Source organism: Callionymus lyra, chromosome 10, assembly GCF_982586985.1.
Source record: "Callionymus lyra chromosome 10, fCalLyr1.hap1.1, whole genome shotgun sequence".
NCBI classification, from domain to species: domain Eukaryota; kingdom Metazoa; phylum Chordata; class Actinopteri; order Syngnathiformes; family Callionymidae; genus Callionymus; species Callionymus lyra.
Genome location: NC_141827.1, coordinates 5,479,130 through 5,500,961, shown reverse-complemented (window position 1 = coordinate 5,500,961; position 21,832 = coordinate 5,479,130). Strand labels below are relative to the sequence as shown.

At 39.0% G+C, this 21,832-nt stretch overlaps 1 protein-coding gene across 1 annotated transcript; it reads left to right on the top strand.

Moving 5' to 3' along the window:
• The first annotated feature begins 617 nt into the window (after positions 1–617).
• Positions 618–21,334, top strand: rnf207a (ring finger protein 207a). The gene is made up of 17 exons (XM_087800984.1): positions 618–658; positions 736–868; positions 2,133–2,277; positions 2,336–2,417; positions 2,475–2,550; positions 2,611–2,736; positions 4,048–4,094; positions 5,166–5,238; positions 5,299–5,367; positions 8,535–8,603; positions 9,784–9,887; positions 14,274–14,451; positions 15,995–16,180; positions 16,288–16,339; positions 17,208–17,325; positions 17,413–17,487; positions 19,644–21,334. The coding sequence occupies exons 1-17, from the start codon at positions 618–620 to the stop codon at positions 19,795–19,797; spliced, it is 1,728 nt and encodes a 575-aa protein (XP_087657110.1). The 3' UTR covers positions 19,798–21,334.
• Positions 21,335–21,832: the final 498 nt, after the last annotated feature.

Below are 21,832 nucleotides of genomic sequence, written 5' to 3'. Positions count from 1 at the left end.
AAAACAATATTCAATAAAGTATATACTTTAAAGATCAAAATAAAACTGATAACACAACAGGAGTTCCAGAAAATCAAGGAAAAGCCTGAACAAATAAAAGTGTCTTCAGATGTTTCTTAAAGGAGTCAGTAGATCCATCAAGCGCAAAGAGAGGAAGATCGTTCCAAAGCTTAGGAGCAACAGCCTGGAAGGATTTCTCTCCTCTGGTCCTGAAGTTCAGGAACCATCAGTAGATTCTGATCCACAGACCTCAGAGCCCGAGCTGGGGTGTAAGTCTGGATCAGATCACTGATGGAAGGTCTGACCATGAATAGATCTGAAAGTAAGAACCAGAATTTTAAAATGATCCTGAAAGAAACTGGAAGCCAGTGAAGAGTTTTAAGGACCGGAGAAATGTGAGTTCTTCTACTAGAGCGGCTCAGAATTCTTGCAGAGTTTTGTATGAACTGCAGGCGAGAAGATCCTTCTTGTTAAGACATGAAAACAAACTGTTACAATAGTCCAGACGAGAAGAAACAAACGCATGGATTACAAGATCCAGATCATGTTGTGACAACATTTTCCTAAGTTTAGAGATTTTCCTCAGTTGAAGGAAACAGTTTCTGGTGATAATATTCATGTTCAACATCGAATTTTATCTATTTTCCTGCAATGATTTGTTTCATATTATCAACTATACCATATAAAACCATTAAGTTATGTTTGTTTCAACTATTTATTATCTTTGTGTGACAGGTACTTGTCCGTCGTCAAGGGCAACACTTCTCTTCCACCCGAGGATCGACTGCTCAAGTTTCTGGTCGACAATAATGCAGATGTTGAGGAGAATGTTCAGTGTGCGAACTGTGACGAGGAGAACAACAAGAAGGTCAACACACTCAACACACACTTACTCACTCACACACCAACACAAAAACACTTATACACACACACACACACACACACACACACACACACACACACACATTGAGACAAACACACACTGTGACAAACACACAGATACACATACACTAAAACCAACACGCATACACACACAGAGAGGCAAACACACAGATACTCACTCAAATACTAAGACAAACACACAATAAGAAAAGCACACACACACTAAAACAAACACACATATACACACACACACACTAAAACCAAAATACATATACACACAGACAGACAAACACACAGATACTCACTCAAATACTATGACAAACACAATAAAAACACACACACATATACACACACTAAAACAAACACACATACATACACACTGAGACAAACACACAGATACTCACTTAAACACTATGACAAACACACACCTACACACATACACACACACTGAGACAAACATGCACAAACACACTGAGACAAACACAAAAATAGAAACAGACACACCCACACCCAGATACACACACACACATAAACACACATATACATGTACATAAAAACAAACACACACATACATGCACACACACATACAGTAACACTCAAATACATTCTTACAAACACACACACACAGATAATCAAACACAACAACACACAAATGCACAAGCACACACACACATATGCGCAAACACACATACACTGAGACAAATTCACACATACAAACACACACATAGACATACACACTCACAAATCCACTCTTAAAGAAACACACAGTGATAAACACAGACAAAAACACACAGATACACAAACCAGCATGCACAGATACGCAAATACACAAATACACACACACACACGCACACAGACGTGCACAAACACAGATAAACACACACACAGTAAACCACACACATGCACACACATAAAGATACACAGAGGCATACACACACAGAAACAGTATATTCACACACATACATGGATACACACGAGGACACACACACATGGTAACAAGGAATAAGAATATTACTCACAAATATGAAGTATAAAGACAAATAATGTAGTTTAAAGGGTGAACATGATTTTTGTTAGTTTGTACCTCATAAAATGAAACACAACAAGTAAAACATTGTTTGATTTGTTGACAGTGTGTAACTGTGTGTGTGTGTGTGTGTGTGTGTGTGTGTGTGTGTGTGTGTGTGTGTGTGTGTGTGTGTGTGTGTGTGTGTGTGTGTGTGTGTGTGTGTGTGTGTGTGTGTGTGCAGGACTCTGCCGTCATGTTCTACTGTAACACCTGCAGTCAGCCGTTGTGTAGCTCCTGCAGGGACCAGACCCACAAGGCCAGGATGTTCGCACACCACGAGATCGTGTCTCTGGCCAAACGCAACAAAGCCAAACACAGGAAGTGCAGTAAGTGCAGCTTTGAGACGCACAACGCTGTTGTGTTGCAGTGTGTTGTCGTCCTCAGACCTGCACCAGGAGCCCTTCATCCTCTTCTCCACCGAGAACAAGTCCATGTTGTGTATCAAGTGTTTCCGAGACATGCAAGTGTGAGTGACACGTTTGTGGGTCGAGTGTGTGGAGGTAACGTGTCGCTGTTCACTCAGGGAGAGTCGGACGCACTGCATCGACATCGAGACGGCCTACATGCAGGGCTGCGAGCGGCTGGACCAGGCGGTGCTGGTACTTGACGCGCACATACCCCTGCCAAGGAGCTTCTTCTTGACGCTCTGATGTGAAAAGGTGGTGAAAGATCTGCAGACGTCCACCCAGGAGGCCAGTTATCTCCTGAGGTCCATGATCGGAGAAGTTTGTCTGAACGTGGAGGAGGAGGAGAGCGCCATCTGTCTTCTCTTCAACAGTCTGCAGGCGAGTTGACATTACTTCGTTATGACTCAAATAAAATACTTTTTACATTAATAAAGACATGTACCAAATACTATTATCAGATTATTGCTGTTAACATTTTAAATAGGGGTCAGAAAATGTATCTGTAAGTAAAACACAATGAAGTATATAACATGTAATAATATATAATCATGTTTGTTGCATTTTTCATGAACTAGAAACTGTTAGATTGTCTTTATTTATTTAGTTATTATTTGGTAAATTACATTTGTAAGTCAAACACAAATAAAACAAGTTCTAAAATATCTTACTTTTAATTTATTTTATAGAAAGACAGAAGTACTTAAAAGTCAATAGTTAATTTCTTACAATTAAACAATTTGTCTACACTATGAATATAAATGAACAAACTAAATTAAAATGTAATTATTGTATTTAGAGACGTATTTATATATTTTTAATAAATGAAAAAAACGAACATGTTTTCAGTCACAATAATAAAATGGCGTAAATGTTTTGAAATGTCTTCATTAAAGTGTTTTTAATTATTCAGTTAGTAGTTAATTTATTTCAACTTTAGTAAGTAAACAAAACACAATCTAATACAACAATTTATGAAATAACTAACTTTTTTTTTTTTTTATAGAAAGACCAAAGTACTTTTTAAAATGTTTAATCTTTGTTTTTTAATCTAACTTTTAATTGTTATTTTAAGAGTAAGACATAAGTACTTAAAAAGTGTTTAATTTCTTGTATTATTCTGATTCCGAATTCATCATTGTTTAAACCTTTTTTTTGAGAAAAAATATGTAGCTAAATAAATACACACATTACATTAAAGTTTAATTATTATGTATATTATTATTTGTTTTACTACAAAGAAAAATAATGTGTTTTTAGAATCTGTAACAATAATGAACGGATGTAAAGTATTAAACTGTCATTGATTATTCATGTATTTGTATCATAAACTATTATGGCTATATTACAAAGGTGAGACACATTTTTTTAAAACATAAAATCCTATTAACAATTTATTTTTCCCATGTATTGATCAATTTAAAATACAGATTTTACTCAAAATTCACAATTTACTTTTGTTATTAAAGCAAATGTGTGATGTACACACATCAAATAAAATCAAATATTTAAAGCACCAACATTGTGACTTGTTTGTAGTTCCATCACTAAACCACTAGATGTCTCTGTCGCTCCGTTTATCTGTTTACTGGCGAACTCACGTCAACGTTCCTGATAGAATTCATGAGCTCTTGAGCTCTCAAGGCTGATCCTGCAGCGTTTGTATCTGAAAGTGTTTTTTCTCTCTGACAGGAGAAACTCGCGGAGAGGAAGAAGATCCTGCTGAGAGCAGCTCAGAGGTAGAAACACCTTCATTCATCCCAACACTTTTCTCCAGATAATCCCTCTTTACTAAACACGTGTTTGGCTGCACGACAAAGCCAGGGAGGATTTAGGTGTTTTAATGAAAGTCTTTAGCTGCAGGAAAGTATTGAAACTATGTCTTCCTCTCTAAGATGCAGTAAGTTCTTCATCATGACCATGTTTTCCACTTAATTCTTTATAAAGTTGCTCTGAAATCTGGACGAACGAGAGGTTACGAGAGTCCATTATGACCTAATAATGGCTTCACTCCTCCTCCAGCTGTAATCACGCCCCGCTTTGTTTATACAACGAGTCCTTTGGAGGTGGAGACTTCCGGGATTGATGACGCGCGGTGACAAACCCCCTTGCTTGACCAACCACAGCAGAGTGGGCGTAGTCATGGTCAACAAGATTTCATCTCCAGGAATACAAAATGTTTCCAGTGGGCGGAGCTTAAGATCATTTTTATTAATGTCAATATTTCAATTAAAAGTTTTGTACAAACACACACTGATGATACAATAGAGTCACACATCACAACAACAAATACTTACATCAGTTGCCTTTTAATAATAATCATAAAAAATGAAAATGAAAAAGGACCAGGAATAGGACCTAGAGGGATACCGTAAAGGTAGAACTATTAGGGTGGTCTCTTACTCCGTCCTAAAGGAAGTTTATCTTCAGGTTTGAATACTTCAGGTTTCTCGATCCCGTCCTGAAAGTTGTGTACTAACACACACATATACTGACGTTACAATAGAGTCCATCATCACAACAACACACACACACACACACACACACACACACACACACAAACACACACACTAGTTGCATTAAAGACTGAAGTGAATCAAGGTGAAAAGTCGGAGAACATCATGACCAGAGATGCTGATCAATGATTCAATCGATCAGGATCGATAAAGACTCACACAGAAGTAATTGGTGATCTTCTGTGAAGGAGTGTCTGGACTATCAAGTGTGTCTTCAGGAAACTCTAATGAGATTTCGGGGACGAGTGTCTTTGTGTCCTCTTGAGTCGTAACGTTGTTCTTCTTGCTTCCCAGTCAACACGAGGAGAAGGAGCGAGCGCTGAAGGACCAGCTGTCTCACCTGAGTGCTCTCCTGCCCACCCTGCAGGTAACACCTCAACACCTGTGTCCTGATCCCAGGAACCTCCTGAACCTCCTGTGTCTGCAGGTCCATCTGGTCACGTGCTCCGCCTTCCTCGGCTCCGCCAACATGTTTGAGTTCCTGGACATGGGTTACGTGAGTTTGGGCGCTCACTGATGACATCACTGAAACCATCCTATTCTAGCCATACTTATCACAATACAGGGTCAACCATACGATATGTAGTGATACTGTAGAAACAAGTATATATGTGTAGTATTGTCCAGTACTTGACTCTGATGTTGTGATAGTGTAGTAACAAGTATATATGTGTAGTATTGTCCAGTACTTGACTCTGGTGTTGTGATACTGTAGTAACAAGGATATATGTGTAGTATTGTCCAGTACTTGACTCTGATGTTGTGATAGTGTAGTAACAAGGATATATGTGTAGTATTGTCCAGTACTTGACTCTGGTGTTATGATACTGTAGTAACAAGGATATATGTGTAGTATTGTCCAGTACTTGACTCTGATGTTGTGATAGTGTAGTAACAAGTATATATGTGTAGTATTGTCCAGTACTTGACTCTGGTGTTGTGATACTGTAGTAACAAGTATATATGTGTAGTATTGTGAAGTACTTGACTCTGGTGTTGTGATAGTGTAGTAACAAGTATATATGTGTAGTTTTGTCCAGTACTTGACTCTGATGTTGTGATAGTGTAGTAACAAGTATATATATGTAGTATTGTCCAGTACTTGACTCTGGTGTTGTAGTATTTACAGACCACATGACTCTTGACGAAGCCGTAACTGCTTTCATTTGTTTTCAAACCAAAATATGTCCAAACATCAGCTTTGAAAGATACTGGACTCACTGTATCCTCTCATCCTCAGTCGTCGCCGGGATCTCACAGGAGTTTTCATTGTACATTTAACTGTTCAATATTAATACAGTTTCCTAGAAAAAAAAATCACAATATATTGACCATATTGGTATTTTCCAACACCCCTGGTATCCTCTCGTCCTCAGTCATCACCAGGATCTTGCTAGAGTTCATTCTACATTTAACTATTGAATATATCGATACAGTTTCCTGAAAAACAAAAGAATCGACCATATCGATATTTTCTAACACCCCTGGTATCCTCTCGTCCTCAGTCATAGGACTGGGATCACGCTTCTGGGACCTTCATTGTTTCTTTGACACACTTCAAGGAAGGATGGCAGCCGTGACACAACCTTCAATGATGTCATTGTGTAGAACTACCGAACATCATGACAATCATGTGAGAAAAGCTTCACAGTTAGCGTCTGTGGCTAAATGACTGCTGAGAAAACTGGTTTGCTAATGACTCGTTTGACGACTTCTGTGATGCATCTTTTGATCCTAAACTCATTCATTTCTTTTATTCACGACCTCAACCACTGCATATGTGTTTAAAGAAGCCATGGAGAGTTCGTTCACCTTGACCCGGAGTCAACACCTGGGACTACATGCACGTATTCAAGGCGTTTGTTCATGTTTGTGTTGCATTACCGGTTCCTAGATGGCAGCAGTCAATACGTCCCCCCATAGTTAAATGTACAATGAAATCCTGCGAGGTCCTGGCGATGACTGAGGGCGAGAGGATACAGTGAGTCCAGCAGCTTTTAAAGCTGATGTTTGGACATACGGAGCCTCACAGGGTGATACTACAGAGCCTCACAGAGTAATACTACAGAGCCTCACAGAGTAATACTACAGAGCCTCACAGGGTGATACTACAGAGCCTCACAGGGTAATACTACAGAGCCTCACAGGGTAATACTACAGAGCCTCACAGAGTAATACTACAGGGCCTCACAGGGTAATACTACAGAGCCTCACAGAGTAATACTACAGAGCCTCACAGGGTAATACTACAAAGCCTCACAGGGTAATACAACAGAGCCTCACAGGGTAATACTACAAAGCCTTACGGGGTAATACTATGGAGCCTCACGGGGTAGTACTATGGAGCCTTACAGGGTAATACTACACAGCTTCACAGAGTAATACTACAGAGCCTTACAGGGTAATACTATGGAGCCTCACAGGGTAATACTACATAGCCTCACAGGGGTAATACTACACAGCTTCACAAAGTAATACTACAGAGCCTCACAGGGTAATACTACACAGCTTCACAGAGTAATACTACAGGGCCTCACAGGGTAATACTACAGAGCCTCACAGGGTAATACTACACAGCTTCACAGAGTAATACTACAGAGCCTCACAGGGTAATACTACAGAGCCTCACAGGGTAATACTATGGAGCCTCACAGGGTAATACTACAGAGCCTCACAGGGTAATACTATGGAGCCTCACAGGGCAGTACTACAGAGTCTCACAGGGTAATACTACAGAGCCTCACAGGGTAATACTATGGAGCCTCACAGGGTAATACTACAGAGCCTCACAGGGTAATACTATGGAGCCTCACAGGGTAATACTACAGAGCCTCACAGGGTAATACTATGGAGCCTCACAGGGTAATACTACAGAGCCTCACAGGGTAATACTATGGAGCCTCACAGGGTAATACTACAGAGCCTCACAGGGTAATACTACACAGCTTCACAGAGTAATACTACAGAGCCTCACAGGGTAATACTACAGAGCCTCACAGGGTAATACTACACAGCTTCACAGAGTAATACTACAGAGCCTCACAGGGTAATACTACACAGCTTCACAGAGTAATACTACAGAGCCTCACAGGGTAATACTACACAGCTTCACAGAGTAATACTACAGAGCCTCACAGGGTAATACTACAGAGCCTCACAGGGTAATACTACACAGCTTCACAGAGTAATACTACAGAGCCTCACAGGGTAATACTACACAGCTTCACAGAGTAATACTACTGAGCCTGGTTCGGACAGTGTACTGGACAGACGTCATCAGTCCTGCTGCCTCGAGGCGTTGAGAAGGTTTGAGGCCAAACAATCCATCCTGGGAGATTTAAAGTCAAGGAGAAGTGAAGGAAACAAGTCTGAGGACGAAGTGAGTCTTTGAAAGTCAAAGAGTGTTTATGACCCGAGGGCAGAGGAAATATTTTGTTGCTTATTTTGAATGTTAATGAAGAGAAAACATCATCAGTAGAATCGAGTCTCACAACAACAGAGAGTGAAGCGTGTCCTGCAGTGAAGTACAGAAGTAACTTCAGTATCAGCCAGAGAAACATAAGTAGGTCGCACACCAGTGGAAACACACACCGTCAACTGTAACACAACGTTTGATGATCCACAACAACTGTGACCCCTGGGCGTGACCCGGTGTCTCCGCAGCAACTGATGGAGAGGATGAAGAGCATCGTCAAGTTGCCGCACAGACTGCGACCCGTGCAGAGCAGCAAAGTGAGTCCAGAAGTTTCTGTTTCCTCTCATCAAAGGAAACCCCTGGTAGCAGATATTTTAGTCATGAGTCTTGATCAGTGAATACTCTCTGAGCCTTCATCTCCTTTCTTTTCTGCTGCTGCTCCACAATGGAACTCACACACATCCGTTCACACACTCACAACCAACAGTTTGCATGCAACTCAATTTCTAAGCATTTTCCTGTCACTGTTACAAATGGTGTCAGAAGAAGGATGAGGAAATGATCGGACAAATATTAAGGTCATTTTTGAGGTGGAGGTTAGAAAATAAGGATGGGATAATAAGGCATGTTAACCACGATGCAGTTATCGGGAGTAATATTACAAAGCCTCCCGGGGTAATACTACAAAGCCTCGCTGAGTAATACCACAGAGTCTTGGGGAGTAATACTACAAAACCTCTAGGAGTAATACTACGGAGCCTTGTGGAGTAATACTATGAAGCCTCGTGGAGAAATACTACGGACTCTTGGGAAGTAATACTACAGAGGCTTGGGGAGTAATACTAGGAAGCCTTAAAGAGTAATACTACAAAGCATCGCGGAGTAATGCTACAGAGCCTCACAGGGTTATACTGCAGAGCCTTCTACAGTAATACTATGTAGGCTCACAGGGTCATACTACGGAGCCTAGCGGAGTAATACTATGAAGCCTTGCAGGTTAATACTACGGAGCTTCGTATAGTTATACTACAAGGCCTTGTGGGGTAATACTACGGAGCTTTAGGGGGTAATACTACGAAGCCTGACAGTGTAATAATACAGCGCTTCATATGGTTATACTTCAAAGCCTCATGGAGTAATACTACAAAGCCTCACACAGTAATACTATGGAGCCTCACATAGTAATACTACGGAGCCTCGTACAGTAATACTACCTAGTCTCACAGGGTAATACTGCAGAGACATTCGGGGTAATACTATGCTCTTAATGGACTAATACTACAGAGGCCCACGAACATGTAATACAGAGCCTCGGGAGTAATACTATCTATATTACTATCTTTTAAAAAAGAAAAAAACATTAATTTATCTTATGAATGTATTTGTGTTAACAACCATACAGGCCTATCAAGGAAATAAGCAACAGGAAAATATTAATTTCCTCGTAGACAAGATGACACTTTTATTCACAGAACCTCCTCAACATGTATCTTTCAGATCAACACAGATTACAGGACAGAATTCGCTCGTTGTCTGGAGCCGTTGCTGCAGATCGGCCAGCGCTACGTTCCCTCAGTCGCCGGGTCAAGCATCGCCGCCCGGTAAGATGGTACCAGCAAAGTTCTGGGTCACATCTTGGTGACTAAGTGGGATTTCTGTTCATTCTCCTGCATGTTAAAACTAACAACGTGTCACTGTGGTTCTACTCGCTTCCATCAACGACTTTAAATGTGTTCCCTGCTTTTGCGGATCTTTTCCCGGAGCAGAAAATCTGTGTATGTGAAGCATCTTAATTCCAAATGCCAGAGCGCTAGCGTGTGCAGACGCTGGACGGTCGCAGGCGAGCAGGCGCCGCGTTGAGTCCGGCTATGATAGATATTCATGAGTGTAATCTGTGTCCATGATGTGTTTACATAACTCACCTTGACTCTCTCGGAACTCACAGGCCAGAGACGCTCGGAAGTGTTTGTTTAACAAGATCCTCCAGGAGAAAGAACCAGTGAAGTGAAGAAGAATCATTGAATTCTAATGGAATCTTATTTCCATCAGAAATCTCATTTAAAATAATAATATTGAGCTTAAATCAAGAAATTGGGCCGAAAGGAAATGCATGATCAATGACAAATATACATTAATATAATATATAATATATGTAGTCTTACAAATCCAAAAACATACTTTATTTTATGATTCTAAGGTTTTTACTTTAGGGAATTGAGGGTCCAAGTACATTGAAAAATATTTTATATAAAATACTTACTATACTAACTAACTAACTAATAACATGACATTTTAAAAGAACAAAAACATATACTGGTAACAAAAAAATGCTTTTATTACCAGTTAATAGAGATAATCATAAGGGTAAACTACAGAGCCTTGCGGAGTAATACTACGGTGCCTTGCGAAGTAATACTACAGAGCCTCGCGGAGTAATACTACAGAGCCCTGCGGAGTATTACTATGGAGTCTCGAGGAGTAATACTACAGAGCCTCGCGGAGTAATACTATAGAGACTCGCGGAGTAATACTACATAGCCTTGTGGAGTAATATTACAGAGCCTTGGGGAGTAATATTACAAAGCCTCACGGAGTAATAATACTGAGGCTCATGGGGTAATACTATGCAGCCTTGCAGAGTAATATACAGAGCGTCGCAGAGTAATACTACGAGCCCTAGCGGGAGTACTACTACAGAGCCTCGCGGAGTAATACTACAGAGCCTCGCGGAGTAATACTATGGAGCCTCAAAGGGTAATACTACAGAGCCTCGCTGAGTAATACTATGGATCCTCAAAGGGTAATACTACGGAGCCTCACAGGGTAATACTACAGAGCCTCGCGGAGTAATACTATGTAGCCTCACAGGGTAATACTACGGTGCCTCAAAGGTTAATACTACAGAGCCTCGCGGAGTAATACTATGGAGCCTCAAAGGGTAATACTACGGAGCCTCATAGGGTAATACTACAGAGCCTCGCGGAGTAATACTATGTAGCCTCACAGGGTAATACTACGGAGCCTCACAGGGTAATACTACAGAGCATTACAAGGTAATACTACGGAGCCTCTTAGGGTAATACTATGGAGCCTCACAGGGTAATATTACGGAGCCTCACAGGGTAATACTACGGAGCCTCACAGAGAAATACTATGGAGCCTCACAGGGTAATACTATGGAGGCTCACAGAGTAATACTAAGGAGCCTCACAGGGTAATACTACGGAGCCTCACAGGGTAATACTACGGAGCCTCACAGGGTAATACTACGGAGCCTCACAGGGTAATACTACGGAGCCTCACAGGGTAATACTACGGAGCCTCACAGGGTAATATTACAGAGCCTCACAGGGTAATACTATGGAGCCTCACAGAGTAATACTACAGAGCCTTGCAGATCTGAATAGCTTCATGGTCTGGTAACCATTATATTATGAAGTTTGTCCTCTTAGGTAAATATAACATTTGTTCAGATGCGACTTGGACTTGAATTATTTTTCAATGCAAGTCTTCTTACTTTCTTTGGCAAGTTATTATTTAATGATCGTGTTTTTTTTTATCTGCTGTGACCTACATTATCTCACAACAGCCACACTATGGAAAACAAAACTGCTTCTTCTCCTGGAATCTTCAGTAAAAGAACACAAGCTAAACCTAAAAACCGAGATCTTTGTCTCCTCAGATGACAGCGGGGGGGCATGTGTGGCGTCTCACCGCGAGGAGCTCGTAGGAATGAAGAGGTGAAAATAAGAATCATGTTTTATTCTTATTGGATTATCACTCGTTGGACGGTAGAGCTCTCTTGACAAGGTCGACGCGGACGCATCTGCAGTCCGGCCACACTCGGGTTTATCTTTCTGCAGCGACTGTCGCACTATTTTTACCCTGATTTCACAGAAGTCTCGGGGATTCTTGCTGAAGTTGGCTGGCAGTGTGCGGCCGCTTTGATCCGCCGCTGATGTCAGAGCAAAGTGAGTGTGATATGTGCGTCACGAGGGGGAGGTCCAGGTCTAGACACTGACACTAGTCTGGCAGACGTGGAGCGGCTCTAGAGCAGATCTCGTGTGTTTGTAGGCGAGGAGGGAACCAGACTCCAGGTACATTTTCACCTCTATATTCTTGTATTTCATGACACATTTTTTTGACTCATGTTGTAGCTCAGACTTATAGACACAACTTTACATTTATTTATTTATTTTTATCATCTTGAGAAGTCAATTCATTCGAGGCCTTAATCCTGCAGCCATCACTAAACCAGCATAAAATCACATTTTCTCTTGTGTATAACCTATATTTCTATAATAATGAACTTTAAATAATACTTTTTAGATTACTTTTAAATGTATTTAACACAAAACTATGACCTAGAAGACTTAGTAGCTCAGTTTTTATGTCTCAGTTTTTATTTTATTGCCTTCTGTAATTTTATATTTTGCATATTGCTTATTATATATATTACACATCTTAATATTGGTAAATCTTTCAGTCTTTTCATTTTTATTCGTTATTGTATTTTTCCTGTACATTCCCAAGAATTTGTATTCTTGAATCTTGTTATTTTAAAACGTGTTTATCTGTAACCGTTGCTGCTAGACTTGTGATTTTTCCTCACTGAGATAAATAAAAGTATCTTTCTATTTATTTATTTAATTTAAAAAAACATAATTTTTAGTGAACATATATTTTAAAGGCAGATTTATGTCCAGTACAATTCCAGGCCAACACGAATCTATTAATGTTAATTATTGTATTAGTATTGAAAATGTATTTATTTTCATTGGTTATGAAAGAAAACGTATTTTCTTGAACATGTGGTTCGTCGCTATGGTGATGATGGAAGGTAATTTGTTTGTTAAGCCAAAGTGCTGCTGCTGAAACAATGCAGTTTATAATGTTTTACAGTATAATGTTGTTGTTGCTGCTTTTGTGTAGGAGGCTTCCACGAGAAAATATTACTTGAGAAGTCTTTGCGTCAACTATACCTCATCCTTGAGTTGTTATTGAGACCAGAGGATCCTCAAAACACACATTTTCACCTGTTTTCTGATGCACATCTAATAGTAAACGACACTTTCAAGTGTGTACAAGTACTTCTGCTTTCATTTATGACTCTACGGTCAATATTAAGCTGTCAAACAAATCATGTCGATGTTTTTGTCATGTTGTAGTAACTTATACCTTGTCATGTAGTAACTAATACCTAATAATTCCTCTTTTGTTCTTGTGATTTTAGACAATTTGTTTTTATATGATTTTCTTCCACAATAATATCTTCTTTTTTATCACAATAAATCTTCATATTTAATCCTATATGGAATTGAACATTGACATTATCTTTTTTTTTTTTACAATGTTCTTAAAACATTTAATTTAAAATTATATTCAAATGACTTCACACAACTTTTATTTACAATAATGATTGTCCTTTACTGGCTTAAACATTTAATTGAGGGTTTAAAATACTGCATATTGTATAATTTCTCATTTTAAAATTGTTATTTTTCCACAATCTAGTCTGAACTGTGATCTATTTGTCACATGCATAACTTTAATAGTCAGGGTTTGTCAGGAAGCAACGGTAATACTTATTTTAAAAACATATTATAACTGTTAACATTATTATATACAGTATAAACTGATATTTGAGGATTCTTTTTTTAATGATAAACTAAGAATTAAATTGAGCACCACCATCATTTAGAGTTAATACTTAATAATAATAAGAAATATTAAATAAAAATGTAAATTATAAACTCCATCACTTGCTTGTTTCAACTTAGCTTTGTATGCTAACAATTAGCTCTTAGCTGTTAGCATTATTATAAACAACCTGCTAAATAAAGCTAAAGTATTATTTTAAATTTGAACGTTGTGTACAAAGTGTTTCTAACTAGTTTGTTTCGTGGATTCTATGGACAGAAACGCTCCATCTTTGCTGACTAAAGTGTTGTAAACTCACGCGAGGTCACTTCCTGTTCCTCCTCCAGGCTTCCGTCGCCGCTCTCCATGTCGTGTCGCTCGCCGTCCTTCAGCGAGATGCCGTCCGGCTCGGCCTTCGGACGCCGATCCACGTCTCATCGCAACATCTGCACCAAAGTGCTGCTGGCCGAGGGCAAGGAGACGCCGTTCACGGAACACTGTCACGACTACGAGAACACGTTCAGGGTCAGTGGGTCAAACATCAGGATCAATACATGAGTTTAAACCACAGGAATGTTCATCACTTACATCGACTTCATGTCCATGGATGGATATTTGTAGCAGAATAAATGAATGAGTTTTATTTTTTTTATTTTTTTTGTATAAAATATGCAACTATTTCAACATAAATGAAAGTAAATCAAGTAAAACTGGCACAGTAGGAATAATAAGTAGAAAGAAGTTAAAAAAATAAATATATATATAATTATCTTTTTAAACCATATAATGGTTTGTAGGTTTGTGGTTTATTTTTTTATTAAACTAACCTTTTTTGATTGAAAACATATCTTTTGATTGAAGTAACTTATTTTTATTAAAAATATATATTTTTGATTGAAGTAACTTATTTTTTATAAAAAATATATATTTTTTGATTGAAGTGACTTATTTTTATTAAATATATATATTTTTAGATTGAAATAACTTAATTTTATTCAACATTTTTTAAATTATAGTAACTTGTTTTTATTGAAAACATACTTTTTTGATCGAAGTAACTTCTTTTCATTCACGTATGATCAGTTTGAAGTAACTTTATTTATTGACTACATATTTTTGGATTGAAGTAACTTTATTTATTGACAACATATTTTTAATTAAAGCAACTTCTTTTTTTGAAAACATTTTTTTGTTTGTAGTAAATCTTTTTATTGAAAAAAAATGTTTAATTGAAGTAACTTTGTTTTGATGGTATAGTAAAGAAACAAATCTACTAGTGATGTGTTGATGAAGCTTCATGAAACAGTGTCATTATCTTCAGAGTCCACTAGATGGCGCCTCTGCGCTATTTTCCCTTGTTTTGAACAACTGTTCTAATGAAACAACATTTTTAAACTGATGGCGCCACCTACTGACCTCTGAACAACATGACACTGTTTCATGAAGCTTCATCAACACATCAATAAAATCTTGACGCTAAAAAAATGATGCTATGGCTTGTAAGGGCTAGGTTAGGTAGAACTTTATTGATCCCTCAGGAGGTCTCCTTCGGGAAATTGTTTAAAAAAATTTTGGCTAAAATTGGCTAAAAAAAAGTACAAAAATGCTCCTTGTAACACAACTTTACATTTGAACTATAGATCTCTAGGTTAGTTTAAAACCTTCCTCGGAATGAAACCAAGTGACTCTCATAGTAAGGGAGTAGTTAGTGTACGATCTGGTCATGGCGGCCATTTTGAGTCCACAAAGATTTCTGTAGCACTCGTGTAGAACCATGTGCTCTTTATAGATATAAATGTAACATAATACAACATAATATACATACATATACTAAGCAGATATTCATATCTCTTAGTATATGCTATCATTGTTCATGTTTATATTCATGACACGTCTCATTTGAAGTTCATCTGAATATAAACTGGTCCAGAAGATGCAGGACTCGTCTCTGATCATTTTAACCGGAGACGACGTGAAATCCCCTCGACCTCGTCACGCTCTTCACCTTCGACTCCCCTCAAATCCCTGATCCCATCCCCTCCTCCTCGTCCCTCCCGTTTGTTGGCAGACGCTCCAGACGGAGATCCAGGCCCTGAAGGACCAGGTCCAGGAGCTGCACCGGGACCTGACCAAGCACCACTCCGTCATCAACACGGACACCATGGCGGAGATCCTGGAGCGTTCGCTGACCATCGACGGCCGGATCGCGGCGCAGCACTCCACCGTGGAAACTATGAGAGTCATGTTTGAAGAGGTGTGACCCCCGTTCTGACCTTCAGCCACTGAGCCGTGACCACTTCACAGGACAAACACTGGACTCACTGACACACACTCTGTGACTGTTGATCATGTTCCTCACAGATGTGGGACGAGACCTTTCAACGAGTCACCAACGAGCAGGAGATCTACGAAGGTTGGTTCTCACGGCCGCAGCAGGTTACAATGGGTTTTAAGTACGGCTTCACGATATATCGGAAAAATATCGCGATATTTTCACGTGCGATATGCGTACCGAAAATATGAGATAATTTATCATTTTTTATTGTATAAATCAAGAATTTCTTAAATGCACACTTCGACCAATCAGTGTCACGTTCTGTAAAGTTTGTACTTCTATGTCTCGTTGTTGTTTACGTCTCCGTCCGTCTGTGAACTGTGCGGGGCGGTTCGTAGACTTGGTTGCTATGGCGACGCGTCTTAGCGCGGCTCAGTATATACACGGAAGTAATACTAACTTAGATCTACTCAAACACTAGTGATCCAGTCACTCGTCTCTTTCAACCTCCTTTGCGAAAGCAACATATTGTAAGTTCTTTTCATCTCGTCTAAGTCTTTTTAAGCGTTTTTATAAGATCGTGAACTTCCAAACAAGTGTAAACCTGTCCGTCTTCGCCGTATGCTAACGAGCTAAGTTGTTAGCGTCATTTATAAAGTGTTATGTGTGCGTGTACAAGGCGGTTGATTTATTATCGATTTGATGATATCGCGACGCGCCGGCGGCTCCTCTCTGATGTCACTCATTTTCTCGGGAAACCGATGCAATTCCTGTGAAACTGAGCGTTATAAGTGATACTTTTCTATAATAATGTCGGCACCGAAGTGCGGAAATAAACGAAAAGGTAAATATCGCATCGTTTTCCGTATTTAAACCCCCGGACCTGCACTACAGTACTCACAGCTACATTTTATCGATATCGCACTTCAAGAAACCAATATAAAAAATATCGCACATATTTCCGATATCGCCCTAATTTTAAGTTTGTGTTGTTGGTCGTCGACAGCTCAGCTCCAGGATCTGCTGCAGCTGAAGCAGGAGAACTCGTACTTGACCACCATCGCGCGGCAGATCAGCCCCTACATCCTGTCCATCGCTAAAGTCAAACAGCGACTGGAGCCAAGGTCTGTTTTTTCTCCTTAAACACAAAAACATTTATCTCTGATGCGTAAAACAGTGGAGTTGAGTTTGTGAAGATGATGGTTTTCCAGGTTTCAGGAGCCGAAGGAGCTTCACGACGATCGTACGGAGACGATGCTGAAGATATACGAGGACAGTCGAGACACGTGAGTGATTCTTCTTCTTCTTCTGTCTTCATCACAAGTCTCTTCAAATACAATCAGTTAATTCTGATCTTAGAATCTGGTTTGTCGAAGTAAATCGTAGTGATGTGTTGATGAAGCTTCATGAAACAGTGTCATTATCTTCAGAGTCCAGTAGATGGTAGTGATGTGTCGATGAAGCTTCATGAAACAGTGTCATTATCTTCAGAGTCCACTATATGGTAGTGATGTGTTGATGAAGCTTTATGAAACAGTGTTATTATCTTCAGAGTCCACTAGATGGTAGTGATGTGTTGATGAAGCTTCATGAAACAGTGTCATTATCTTCAGAGTCCACTAGATAGTAGTGATGTGTTGATGAAGCTTCAAGAAACAGTGTCATTATCTTCAGAGTCCACTAGATGTTAGTGATGTGTCGATGAAGCTTAATGAGACAGTGTCATTATCTTCAGAGTCCACTAGATGGTAGTGATGTGTTGATGAAGCTTCATGAAACAGTGTCATTATCTTCAGAGTCCACTAGATGGTAGAGATGTGTCGATGAAGCTTCATGAAACAGTGTCATTATGTTCAGAGTCCACTAGATGGTAGAGATGTGTCGATGATGCTTCAAGAAACAGTGTCATTATGTTCAGAGTCCACTAGATGGTAGAGATGTGTCGATGAAGCTTCAAGAAACAGTGTCATTATCTTCAGAGTCCACTAGATGGCGTCTCTGCATTTGTTTGCCTTGTTTTGAACAACTGTTCTAATGAAAAATAATTTCTAAACTGATGGCGCCACCAACTGACCCTTAAACAACATGACACTGTTTCATGAAGCTTCACCAACACATGTTTCCCTTTTAAAAAAAAAAAAAAATTGTATTTAATCATTTGCCAATTTGAAATGTTAAATTCATCTTTTTTGAATCATTTAGTTTGTTATGAATAACTTTGTTTTAAAAAATTTAAAAGAAAAAATGAATAAATGATTTTTGTTTTACACAGAGTTCAATATTCTAATTCAAATAATTCAAAAATAATTCTTCTGGAATCCAATTTTTCTAAATCGAAGCTTTTTAAATTCAATATCAAAAATTTGAAGCCTTTTAAATTAAATATAAATGCAGATATAACGAGACAAAAACAAAATAGTACAGATCATCTTTCACATCCAGCCAATAGGACACTTTAAGGTCAATTTAAGGTATTTTTAAATTTGTTTAAATCTGTGGTTTCTGATGTTAAAGTATTTCAGCAGGAACGATGTTATAGTCGATTTTCTTTTTTATATATTGACTTTAAAAGGCTACAAATGAAAAAATATTGAATCTAGAAAATGTATTTTTGAATTCTTGGATTTAGAATATCAAACTATATGTGTGTAAAAAATGCATTAATTCACAGACAAGTCAAATAGGAACAGAAATCTAATTTAATTATTTTATTCTGTACCATCACAAACAATCCTACCTTGTGTTTACTGGTGATACAAGTTTCCGATTCTGATTCTGATAAAGCAATGCTAAGCGTCAACGCTTTTTCATAAAAAATATCATATCATATTATATTTTTTTGTGTGGATCTTAAGCCCCGGCCACTTAAACACTTTGTTTTTCTGGAGATGAAATCTTGTTGACCATAACCACACCCACTCTGCCATGATTGGTCAAACATCAATCCCAGAAGTACTGCCTCCAAGGGACTCATTGTATAAACAAAGCGGGGACTGATAACAGCCGGCTGGAGGAGGAGCGAAGCCATTATTAAGTCATAATGGACTCTCGTAACCTCTCGTTCGCCCAGATTTCAGAGCAACTTTATAAAGTAATAAGATGCAAACAGGGTCATGATGAGGGACTTACTGTATCTTGGAGAAAAATACTTCAATATTTGAATTTAAATAAATACCTTATAAGGTACAAATCATTCTTCAAAGGAGATACTTTCATAAAGTCATAACCGTCGTACATGCTTCACTGCCATTACCAACTTAAGGAAAATACACATTTGCCATGAGGACTATGTTTAGATTCATTACAAGGCAACCTTTCTTCAGGTTGTCTGGATGATTAATGAGTCGGAGAAAGCGACCACCGAGGTGAGCAGACTCGCAGCGATACGTGTAGCGAGTGTCGACCTAACAGCGCGACAGCTAATTTAATTTTCTCTCAAAAGTGACAAGCAAAGTGGGGCCACCAGCCACGCCGGAGACCAGGAGAACCATCCGCTGATTCTGGAGTCCTCGGAGACTCCTGTCAAGACCAATCGACCGGGCCGGCACCGGAGCCCGGCGGAGACGTCGTCCGGCCTGAACGCGTCGGCGTCATAAAAAAAACAAAAAAAAACGACCTATCACCATGTTTCCTGTCTCGGAGCCGCGACCACGGTTTGATGCTAACAAGGTGGCGTCCGACTCCCTGTTCGCTCGGAACACACCAGACGTCGTCTCGGCGGCCGAAGATGTCGCAGCTTCGGGTTTGACGGAAAGAACTGGCCGCTACTGAACCGAGAAGAACTCCTTTTAGTGACAGTTCAACTTTGATTTTCAATTCATGATGTCGTTTCGTGGAGTATTTCAGGTTAAACATGATTAAATCAGAGACAACGAAATAGCTAAAATGTCTATGACTTGCTGGTCAAGTTACTTCACCAGTGAGCTTCATGTAGTGCTAAAGCTGTTAGCATACTGTGTTTCCCTGGTACTGTGGTTTTTAGTCGACATTATTTGATGCTGACATCAGTCCCGACAAGCTAATATTCCTACTAAAACAAACCATGTGCTTTTTTTTTTAGCTTAGCTTAGCTTTTCTACATGCTAATGTTTGTAATCTGAATACAGCAATAAGCTAATAATATCGAAGTCGCTATTAAATAGCAACAAACGTGTTTTGTTTATAAATAATGCAAAAATCCTTTCATTAAATAGAATTAAGAAACATATTTACACGAAACCGTTATCATTAGCCATGCTATTTTCTGCTACGCTGCTACTTATAGAAATCTTGTTGTAAGATTTTACAACAAAAGCTTACACTAGCAAGAATAACTATTAATATTTTGTATTAATATAAGATAAGATAATATAAGAGCTAAGTTATTTGCACTGTTATTGTTAAAATGCTGTACTTTACAGGACTAAACTGATGCTTTGTGTAGCAAAATATTATTATTTCAAGCTAACAGGCTTATTTAGAAACCTATTGTATTTTATGTTTTATGCAGTACAATTTCCGTTTCTACACTTCATTACTGTGTTTAGTACGATTAGTTTGGTGTGTGTGACTGAAAGTTAAGTGTGTCTTCTTTTACCGTCAATGAAGTCATTTGTCAATTTTAACCGCTAAACGTTATTTTTAGCAAATGCATTGCATCGCTAGCTTCGTAGCAGCAGTATTTTTCTGCATCAATACCTGAGGCGTCGACTCTCAGAGGACCGTTGAACCGGCGCGACAGCTCATATAATGATGTGTATGTCGATGTGGAGGTCAGTGGAGGTCGCGTGGATGTGTGTCGTGCATCTTGAAAATCAGCCTCTGTTTGGAGATGATGTCAGCAGTTTTTTTTGTTTTTTTTTTTGCTGAGTGTCACCTGATGTACTATTGTGTGTATCAAACACTGTTTGTACCAGTTTAAAACTCGTCTTTGCTGAAAGTAAATGGTTCCACCCTCGGGTCGACCTTAACTACCAGCTCGCATAAACCTGTTCTCCCGCTGGAGGGAATGTTCAGCAAATATTTAGCAATATTTTATTTAAACTCCCGCTATTATTAGACATTTAACAAAGTATTTTCAGGTAAAAACAAAATGTCACTTTCGTTGCAGTCTTCCAATTTCTTTTAACGCTCTTTTCAAACCATCCCATAGCTCCGCCCACATTAAGTTCTGTAGCTCTGAACAAAAACTGTGCGACAGCATTCGATCAAGGTGTCAGAAGAAAAAAAACAAGAACCAGGACATCTCAGTGTGGTGGAAAAACCACTAGTACCAATTATTTTTTATTTCGTCTTATATCTTATCTTCCTTCCAATGGTATCAGTCCTGCAGCCATTTTGGAAATGAATTCAAACACCGTCTCCAACACACTGTGGTCGTAAGTACAATTTTGTTCCGGCCTACTATTTCGGTCCCGGCTAATTCCTACGTGAAGACGCCACACGCCGCAAACACTAACATATTTTTTCAAAAGGTTTTTTATGACCTAAAACAAATGAAACATTTGTATTGTCAGAAAGACACATGTTATCAATGAGTCCTGGCCACTGATTGGCTGAACCGTGTCCCGTGACAATTTTTAAACTTAAAAAATAGTTTTCGTTGAATTATAAGAACAGCAATTCATACGGTAATCCCTGTTAGTTACTTTA